Below are 11,129 nucleotides of genomic sequence, written 5' to 3' on the forward strand. Positions count from 1 at the left end.
ATATATATACATATATACGACGGGCTTCTTTCAGTTTCAGTCTACCAAATCCACTCACAAGGCTTTGGTCGGCCCAAAGGCTATAGTAGACGACATTTGCCCAAGAAGGCACGCAGTGGGGCTGAACCCGGAACCATGTGGTTAGTGTGTGTGTGTGTGTGTGTGTGTGTGCTCGCGTGTTTGAGTGTGCGTGTGTGTGTGTGTGTATGTGCGCGTGTGTGTGTGTGTGTGTGTTTATAGCAAAGGGGGCTATACACAAGATTCGGCTTCCTTATAGATGCGTACCCACTGCGTGCATGGATTGTTCTTCATTTGTTATGAAATTATATGGATCATCTGATGAAATCGCTTCTTTTACTATGAAGTAATGTACTCAATCATCAAATAAAAAAACAAACAATGTGTGAGAAACAGCTAAAATGAACTGACATTAATCCATCGTGTGTTATTTTTTACTTTGCTAATAACACACTAAACGCAAAATGTCACGCTGGCTCTTTGTTACAGCTTATACGTTATCGCAGACACACAAATTTCACAACTTGGATAATAAACGCAACGATGTCACTCGGTACACTGCCTCATGATAATCACTGTTAACTCTCATTGCGCACGTGACTTGTGTGCTGCCATCTGTTGGCGCGCTACAGAGCTACTCCAGGAAAATTTTGATATCACCTCCGAGTATGTTTGTATATGTATGAAACAAAATCTAACGTAACTGGTTGTGATTTGCGTCTGTAAGTTCTGTATTATATCGGAAAACAAAACTAATACAGTAGAATTGCCTAGAGGAGCGCAGCATCCAATGTCTGAGACAGAGTACTTTTTCACGATATAGATCACTGGTTCTGAACCATATTTGATCTATGGAGCCATTTTGTTCCTATTTTATACTACTGCCCCCACCTCCACCACGTAGCCGTTTACCATATAAACTAATTTACTCTATTATAAATGAATAGATATCGATAAATACATATTATTAGCAGTTGAGTAAAATAAACTGAAACATTTTACGTATTCTAGAATTAAAACCAAATTATTGAGCATTAATTTCAACTATGGAATTTTTAATGGACCTCGCCCCTCAAGAGACATATGGATTTCGGTTGAGAACCACTGATATAGATGATAGCAGGTGAATAAAAAAGGAAACACGGCAATATTTCATGTTCTCAATATTTCAAGAAAGTTGCTGTAACTGATGTGTAACTCAATAAAAAGTGAATAAGCTTACGTAGACAGCAGGATTCCGAACCTGGTTGAAAACGGATGAACGAAAATGAAACGAACAGAGGTAAGGCGTTTGAGCTAGAGGACTAACTAAGGTGAAAGGAGAGAGGAGAATAAGAATTGGAATATTGAAGTAAGAGGCAATGATGGACTCGTGGGAGAAATCGATGTTTTTTTTTTTAACACATCGTTGAGATGTTTCCAAGTTCGATTATGAAACGCCCTTCCTTCAGTTCCCTTGGGTATGTTGTATGCCCATGATGTGTAGACGTACTGTCCAATCATAAGTCTACATCTATATTTTTCCATACTCTCACTTACAAAGTAATCAAGTAAATTGTTTTAAAAATATATAAAACGAAATCTATTTCCACGATTCACTCCTAGTTTCCATGAAATAAACGCAATTCACAATATTTTTCCTGTATTTGTACGCTAATAGTTTTAATTAGTTTGGAATATAAGCAGCAATATTTTAAATGACGTAAGTCGCACCAAGTTTGATTTGGTGATGTCTTCAGCTTGTAAGAAACTCTTTCACTCTACACTTTTTTATGTGAATTAATCGCGCAAGTGGATAAAGCAATACAATTAGTGAAACTCTCTATCTAATATACCTAATTTATAAATGGAATGGACTTAGTCATTTACAGCTAATTGTATATGAAATGACTTGAATAAGAGATTGCAGACACTGAAAATCAATGTTTTTGTACTTACAGTTTCGCCTTCCCACGCAGAAATAACAATCTGTATAAAAAATAGGGGAAATATCTGTTTGAATGTCTAACATGAATACTGTACAATTACGAGTCACAATACTTTTTAATGAATGAGAAGCAAATACTTTATTTTTATGATATAACTATTTGCACAAGTTGCATTGCCTGCATCATCATCTTCGACAATATCTATTTATGACATGTGGCATGTAAAGACTTTAACACCGAACATTATAGGAACTTTAAATTAATTCGATTGTTAAACGTGAAATGGCATATTCAAAACCGAAGTTTCTCACATAATTTCGAAAAACACTCGCATATATTCATATATACGGGTATACTTTTGCATTTTGAAAATGAATCCACTACAAGTTTTTCATATTTTTAATTCACATTTTAACACAGAAACAATTTGAATGTCAGAATCCTTGAATCCAATTTGTACTGGATGTATACAAACGAAAGGGGTATATATTGTAAACATATTCGACATCTACGAAATATCAAATAGAATATTCTAGCTCTTCTATACTTCAGTGGTGTTTGTTAATGATTTTATTTTTGATATGAACAGTATCACTTGAATTTAATTAAATGTTGTAGTAATTATATGCCTGAATATGCTGCTTATCATCCCAGCGCTTCATTGTTCTCCTTGTAAAAGTATTTCATTCACAAGTCATGACTTTGTATGAAAGATCAAGCAAACATTTAGGGATTTATATATCGCAAATGTGATATATCAAATAATAGTTTCTTATTGTATTTAATACGTAATTTATCACTTAAGAATAATCTAACAATGTTATATTTGAATTAGAAGGTACAGTTGATTGCGAATTGATGAACAAATGAATATCGTTGCAGATCGACCATCACTAACAAGAATGATAGCAAAACATAAATTTCAATTCCCGACTGTCTTTTAACAATTATTTGTGTTTCAGATAATGAGGAAATGGGGAAGTTTGGAATCATTTCAGATGGGCCATACATAATGAATGATATTTCATATATCCTTTACGATATACCTACATAATGAAAAATATTTTTAATGAAAAGTTTTGCAATTTGGACGTAAATTATAAGTTTACTGAATACCTATGCGATTCATTTTGAAGACGTTTAATAGAATATATTCGAAACGAGATTTTGCCACATATTGATACATAATTTAAACATTAACCCTTTCGTATAAATATAATTGCAGCGATCTAAATAGCCTCTAATATATATATTCCTGCTCACCGCTATCGGCGCTGACATGGCTATCCACAGCGCATCTTCCAATACCACTTCGAATACCACTTACTTCAGTTTGTGAACGTGTTCATAATATAATGAGTGCATAATGTAATAGTACCACTGACAGAAAATCTAATGCACATGGGTTTCTCCTTACGTTCTTTACGTAGTCGACCTTGCCTTCTGTCCTTTCAGGGTCAATAAATTAAGTACACGTTGTGTCCTGGGGTCGATCTAATCAAATGGCCCCTCTCCGCAAAAATTTCAGGCCTAGAAAAGATTATTGTGACATAGAATATACAAATTAATGTAACACCATTTACTATATAATCCAACCAAAATATCTGTCACACAAACGTAGCGGGAATTAATATTTAATCTTAAAATACATCGTACATATTCAAAGAACCATCTTGGTTTAGTGGTACAGAACGTTTTTCTGCTATTCTTTTATTCTCTTACTTTATTCAGTCATTTGACGGTGGCCATGCTCGAGCACCACCCATTAGTCGAATAAATTGAGCCTTGGATTTATTCCCTGTAAGCCTGGTGCTTATTCTATCAGTCTCTTCTGCTGAACAGCTAGATTACAGGGACGCAAACGCACCAACATCGGTTGTGAAGTAATAGTGGTGGTGGCACAGTCATACATGCATACATACATACATACATACATACATACATACATACATACATACATATATATATACATACATAAAAAGGTACTATATATGACGGGCTTAGAGATAGTAGTGAAACTGGCTGGTGCGCTTTTTTGTGGTTTGCTGGTATGCCGAAATATATCTAGCGGGCCTCTAACTGGTTCTCCGATCTTGAAGGTGTAATGCGGATGTGTAACGATGACACATCAACAAATGAGCCAGAAATTCTAACTTAAAGAATATAGGATGTAAAAGACGTTTCATTCCGAAGCCAAAATATGTTTTCTTTTTTTTAGCTGATCAAAACACCACATTTTTTGGTGTATGGCTGCAGTTGAAATGAGTTAAAACAAATGTGTGTGTGTATGTGTGTGTGTGATTAAGCCTTTAATACCAGTTTAATGTCAGTCAAAGAAAGGAATTCAAAACGGCAACACACAGAATCATATACATATAAACATACACGTACATGCACACACATACACATACATGCACACACAAACACAAACAAATACCTAGAAAGAGAGGCAGACAGACAGAGAGAAAGTAAGTGTCAGATAGTCCACAACTATCTTTTGTTGTCTTACGTTTTCTATCAATATATATATATATATATATATACACATACATGTCTCGAGTTCTAGCTGTAATTCAAAGGGGCCAGCCTTGTCATATTCTGTGTGACGCCGAATCACCCTGAGAACTACGTTAATGTCATGCATGTCTTTAAGGAGTACTCAGCCATTTCTGAGCTCATCTTATACTCGTGTGCTAATGAAAAGTGAAAACTAACATCCAATATTTTGCTGTGTATGTATCTATGTATGAACTTATCTTTAGATTTACGCATCTACTGTCTCTCTCAGTTTCTCTCTTTCTCTTTCACTTCCTTTGTGTCTCTCCTCTCTCCCGCTTTTGATTTAATAATGTATATATTATATATGTATCTACTTCTTTTGCGATGAACGCCGTCGTCATTCACTGTCTCTATCACTTTCTCGCTATTTCTCTCTTATTTCCTCTCGGAAACATTTAAAAACACGAAACAAATGGTGTCATCACTCAATGTCTCTTTCTCTCTCTCTCTCTCTCTCTCTCTCTCTTTGTATCTCACACTCTCACTTTCTCTCTGGCTCTCCTTTTCTCTCTCGCTCTCCTTTTCTCTCTCTAACTCTCTCTCTTACTTCCTCTCTGTCCTCCTCTCTCTCGATTTGACACTTCTTTGAAGTAAGTGTAACGCATACAACAGGTAAGTACGAAAACAAAAAGTTAGCATATTAATATTATTGATAACAACAACAACAACAACTACAACTACAACAATAATAATAACAACAGCAACAACATTAATAATAATAATAATAATAATAATAATAATAATAATAATAATAATAATAATAATAATAATAATAATAATAATAATGATAATAAATACCAGGCAGTGACTTAGATTGCTTTTCAACGAAAGTGATTGAAAGTGTATTAATGTACATTGTTTTGTCTTGTTATAGAGGATGGGCTACAGCAAATACTCTGTTCAGTAACATACACTTGCTTCTGAGTTGTTTGATCTTAACCAGTTAAGCATGTCCCTTAGTGACTGACAATATGTGCCTTTCTGATCACAGGCAGTAGTAATGGGGGAGCATCACAGCCATGTGCAGAGAGGAATTCTTTGGGGGTTTGAGTAATTTACTTATGCAACGTGGGTGTATTTTTCATTATCTTCAAAACAAATATTCATGGAGCTTTTGAGTGGGATGGGCTACGCGGCCCGACGAAAAGACTAATTGCACCCCACCTGCAAAATCAACCACTGTTTATCTTGGTATGAGATCACAATGTCGCGCACATATGATGCTTGTGCCTGGTGTACGCTTATGAGACTGGTAATCGACAACAACAACAATAATAATAATAATAATGATTGCAAAAGGGGCTGATTGCTACCTAGTGATAGCAAAAACGGCTGATTGCTACCTTGCTCAGATAGCAGGAAACCCCATAATGGCAGGAATTAAAAAGATAGTGCTGATGGGAACTGCCCAAATCCGATGTAAAATACTGTCTATGTAATCTCATATTTTAAAACAAACTCATAATTTTCTTATATATTTCTTGTTATCGTTCTCAAGAAAAATACTACATGCAAAACCAAATATATGACGCCCTAAGCATAACACCAACATGAACTTCTAACTTGTCGCTTCAGGTCTTTGGATGAGACTTGCAGCCAATTTGTACAAAGACTAAGTAAAATTCAAACATGTGCGACAGTGAGTGATGACTGAAAGAAAGGTGGCTTTCCATTTTTGTATTCAAATATTTTTCAGTATTTCCAGAGGAGACTGATGCATACATTGAAGCAATAGTAGATATATAAATACATACATAGACACATACGCACATTGTTAAATTAAAAGCAGGAGACAGGAGGGAAAGAGACGAAGTGAGAGAGAAAGTTAGAAAGAGTGAGAAAGATATTGAGTGGTGACTGAAAGGAAGATGGCGTTCGTTTTGTGTTCTTAAATATTTATCAGTATTTTCAGAGATACACAGATATTTAGATAAACAGACACACCGTGTATTTAGATACACAAACACACCGTGTATTTAGATACAAAGACACACCGTGTATTTAGATACATAGGCAAACCGTGTATCTAAATGAAAGTAAAAAAGCTACAGCAAATATTGGATGTCACTTTCACTTTTCATTACCACATGAGGATAAAATTAAACGTGCAAGTGGCTAGGTACTCTACTGATATGCATACCATTAATGTAATTCTCAGGGAGTTTCAGCTGACCATTTGAATTACACCTACAACTCATTTTCTGCCAGCTGTGTAGACAGGAGCAAGGTAAATCTTCAAGCGGTTGGAAGGAAACGTAAAGAGATCCTATATAGTGGAGGAAAATCTTTTTGGTCGTTAGATCCACTATGGGTGTTAGTCCGGTCCTAACAGCGGCATTTGTCGGTCTCACAGATCTGGATGCCATGACCCAGATAAACATCAATGCGCAGGCAGTTATTATTAAACTGAGCGTGAGTCGAGAGCGAAAACACTACACGACGGAATAGCAATTATTTCGTTTTAGCTTTCACTGCTTATACTAAACACGTGATATTTTTGCTTCACGATATGGAACATTTCCTTTTCTTTCATACCTTTCAAAAACTGGGACTCTGTCAGTTACCTCGACGACGTTCCTCTTTATCGCTGCGGTTTATTAACATCACGCCCTGGAGGAATGAATAAAATGACAGGAGAGTATCATCAAATTTATACAAAAGTGTTTCATTAAATATTCATCTGTTTCCTTTTCTTTTTCTTTCCTCTTTCTCTGTCTTCTTTCTGTTTGTTTCTCTTCGCCTTTTATAAAATTGAAACTTAAAGACTGATGCCATTGTTTTTCTTTATTTGTATGAACGCGTATAGAATAATATATAAGTTTGATAAAGTTAAAATATATGGTCTGGGCTTTACGTTATTTATCATGGTATTTTAGCATTAAAAAGTATTTTGTAATATTCATAATGTTCAATTGGCGTTTTCATGCGTTCGTATTAATCATCAAATTTCAACATTTATTCAACTAACAGTTGAGTTTTTGACAACTGTAATAATTGTTAGAACGCTCAAACGAGCTGAATGTTTGCAAAAATGTTTTGACCAATCCTCATGCAGTTTAAACATCATGGTTTGCCTGACGTACCGATAATCTATGTTTATATTCATATGTTAAAGACATTTTTTAATTCACATCATTAACTGATTGCTGTATGCTTGATATGTCCTTTCGGAACAGGTTTGAACATTTCAATAAACCGTTTTTCTTTTATCTTTCTTCCAACCTCTCTTGTGTCATGTTGTTTATGGAAAGGAAAAATTAGAAATATTTTCTGACCACATATCTCTATATGCTCGGTCAATGATATTTGGTGAACATTCTTGTTCCAGATTTGTTGTCTGTAGACTCGTGAGCGTTCCGATTATGCATTCCCTGTCTTGTATATATATGCAATTCCACGCAATTTGGGCATTTAATGCAGTACTTCAAATATGTGCTTTTGCAGTTCATATCTGCATTAGTGTAGACCTGTCTATTCTTCGTTCTAATGGATCTACCGGTAGGCATGTATTAATACGTTCCACATCTGTTATCATTACACTTGGTTACTGTACATGTTTAATCCTGTTCGTTCATGTTGAATTTTGCCTTTCTTTAGGTTCGATGGTTGCCTTTTGCTTAAAATAAGTGTTTGATTAGTTATCGTGCTTTTTAATTTTTCACCGTTTTATGATTAGTAAATTTGTTTTGATGATGTTAAAAATATTTTGGTGATGCGGATTGCGTGTTACTGTAACGGTATTGTATTCCATTTATGGGTTCGTCTTTTTCGGGTTGCCCTAAGTTGTTCTATAGTTATCTCATTTCCTCGTTGCATGATATTTTCTATAATTAGGGAAGTGTAATTTTACTTGCGCAGAAATACTTTCATCTACTATAGTACAAATTTTCGTGGCTAGACAGTTAGGGATGATGCGTTTTCTGTGGTATGATTTGAAATTCAGTTACTGGTGTGTAACTGTGCTTTCGTAATAAATATAAGTTGTGATTGTGGTACTGCTTTTAACTACCATTATATCAAGAAATGGTAATTATGTGTTGCTCATTTCTCTTGCGAATTTGAGATAAGGTATAGATTGTTGAGGAGGGTGCTGAATTCTTCCAAATGTTCTAGGGATTTGGTCCAAATTAGGATGTTAAAACATGGTCGCGTTATCTTTCTTCAAAACTCACTTGTGTCAAGGAGTGTGTGAAAAGGAATCTATTAACAATGACAGTATTAACAATGGCAAACTTTGACATGAACAACCAGGATGTATCATTTACAGTATCCAAATTTAATGGTAACAGATATGGAAAGTGTCAATACATGCATAATGTTAGACGCGTTAGGACAAACAATGGACACATTTTCACAAATGCAGGCATGAACTGCAAAAGCAGAAATTAGATCTACTGCATTACATGTCCGAATTACGAGGAACTATATAGACGAGACAGGAATGCATTACCGGAAAGCTCCGAGTACACAGACATCGAATCCGGAACATGAATGTTCGCCAATTTCATTGACCGAAGATATAGAAACATGCGGTCAGAAAATGTTTCTAATTTTTCCTTTACACAAACTTAATGACACATGTGAGTTTGGAAGAAAGGCAAAAGAAAAACGGCTTATTAAAAAGTTCAAACTTGTTCCGAACGGAAATACCACCAATAATATAACAATCAGTTAATGATGTGAATTTAAGAAAAAAAATCTTTAACATATGAATATAAGCAAATTACAGAATATCGGTACGCCCGTCAAACCATGCTTTGTAAGCTGCATGAGGATTGGTTAAAAACGCATAACCAAAAATCAGCTTGTTTGAACGTTCTATGAGGTACTATAGTTGTCAAAAACTCAACTGCCTGTTAAATTAATTTTGAAATCTATTTATTACTACGAACTTACGAAAGCACTAAGTGAACTATATGAAAATTACAAAATACATTTTTAAATGTAAAATACCATAACAAAAAACGTGAAAACCAGACCATACCTTAACTTTATTCGCCGTACATTTTTGAATTTTGAATTTCCATTATTTTCCTAGTAAAAAGAGATATAATTATATTTAATGTTCAATAATATATAGTATATTTATGTAACTCACAAATGCTTTTTCTTCTTTTATCTACTTATAGTTGACTCATTAATGAATATTCAACCACCAAACTGCAATGAATTCGTCAGCTACACATGCATTGGAACCAGACGAGTTTGCGAAAATCAGCTTCGTTCTGCGACAGTATTTCATGCCTTCTGCGATTATATTTGGCATGACGACAAACATATTAACCGCCATATTGTTCAAAAAATTTCACAGTAAGGAAAGTAAAATTGCTCCGTTGTTGATGGCCATCGCTATTGTTGATACAATATACTTATTTTGTCTTCTCCTCACATGGATCGAATCCTTTTCTGTGGACATCTACGAAGCTCCCGGCCTGTGCCAAATTCAAGTATTTTGCAGTCATTACTTTGCTTTCCTTTCCTTTTGGTATTTGGCGTGGATTGTGTTTTTAATAATTTTTTCCTCTCTTGCTCCAAATAAATATCATTCTATGCGTTCTTCTGGAATGGTTACGCTGTGTTTTGTCGGAATAACTATTTTCGCATTTACAGGATACTTATATAAGACCTGGACCTTCGGGACAAGTGAAATATACGGTAGGAAAATGTGTACAATAATTACAGGAACTCAGTCAGCAATGAAACTAATATATGTACTTGATACATTTTTCATGTCCATATGTCCTTCGGCAGTTTTTGTCATTTTCCATATTATGTTGCTTCTGCGTTGCGTACGCTTACCACTTTACTCGACAGATACAAGCAATGACCACAGCATAACTAATGGGACAGAGGAATACCGGCTTGTTGTAGCTCTGACCGTTTTATACTACATTTTTATTTTTCCAAATATTGTTTCACAAACCTTCAACTTCATGGAAACAGTGTACAATAAAGAAATAATTTCATTATTCAATATTTTCCAACAACTTTTCAATGCTTATTTTGCTCTGAAGCCGATAGTATATGTATTTTTCTCATCGAGTTATAGGCAAGCGTTTGTTAATTGCCTCAAGTCTTTGTGCAGAAATCTGTCGTGCCAATCGAGTAAAACACGTGTAATCGCTGTCCCAACGGACGAAACGACAGTGTAAAATAAAACAGAATTGTTACAAGATATATAACAATTATTGTGTTCATAGCTTATCCAATATATCTAATGGGTCCATTATATCCTGAAAAATGAAATCAATATTCATCCCTCCGAGATAAACATACGAATGTTTATGCATTGAAGCAGATTCACGGAATTATCGAAATATTTACACAGAATGAATAAATAAATAAGGGAAACTTAGTTCATGCAACTGGACAAAGGATTCTTTTCCATGTGGTGTTTAATGTAAAATTCGAAAGAAAGTACTTTACAATCGTTACTTTTAAAGGACATATAAAATCACTTTAATGGCTGTCTCAAAGATGTTCAAAAAAGATAGTATAAAATTACAAAAAGATAGTATCTAAATTGATACCATGCCAACGGAATTCTTAAAATACACACACTCTCTCTTGTCCCCTCTCTTCACACACACACACACACATACACACACACGCAAGTATATATAT

At 34.8% G+C, this 11,129-nt stretch overlaps 1 protein-coding gene across 1 annotated transcript in view; it reads left to right on the forward strand.

Moving 5' to 3' along the window:
• Positions 1 to 11,114, forward strand: part of LOC106873516 (uncharacterized) — a 144,167-nt gene extending 133,053 nt beyond the window's left edge. The window contains exon 2 of the mRNA XM_052973284.1: positions 9,635 to 11,114. Within this exon, the coding sequence (XP_052829244.1) occupies positions 9,671 to 10,657 (987 nt within the window). The 5' untranslated portion in view covers positions 9,635 to 9,670 and the 3' untranslated portion in view covers positions 10,658 to 11,114. The remainder of the gene's footprint in view (positions 1 to 9,634) is intronic.
• The last annotated feature ends 15 nt before the right edge of the window (positions 11,115 to 11,129 follow it).

The sequence above is a fragment of the Octopus bimaculoides genome, chromosome 15 (assembly GCF_001194135.2).
Source record: "Octopus bimaculoides isolate UCB-OBI-ISO-001 chromosome 15, ASM119413v2, whole genome shotgun sequence".
In the NCBI taxonomy this organism is placed as follows: domain Eukaryota; kingdom Metazoa; phylum Mollusca; class Cephalopoda; order Octopoda; family Octopodidae; genus Octopus; species Octopus bimaculoides.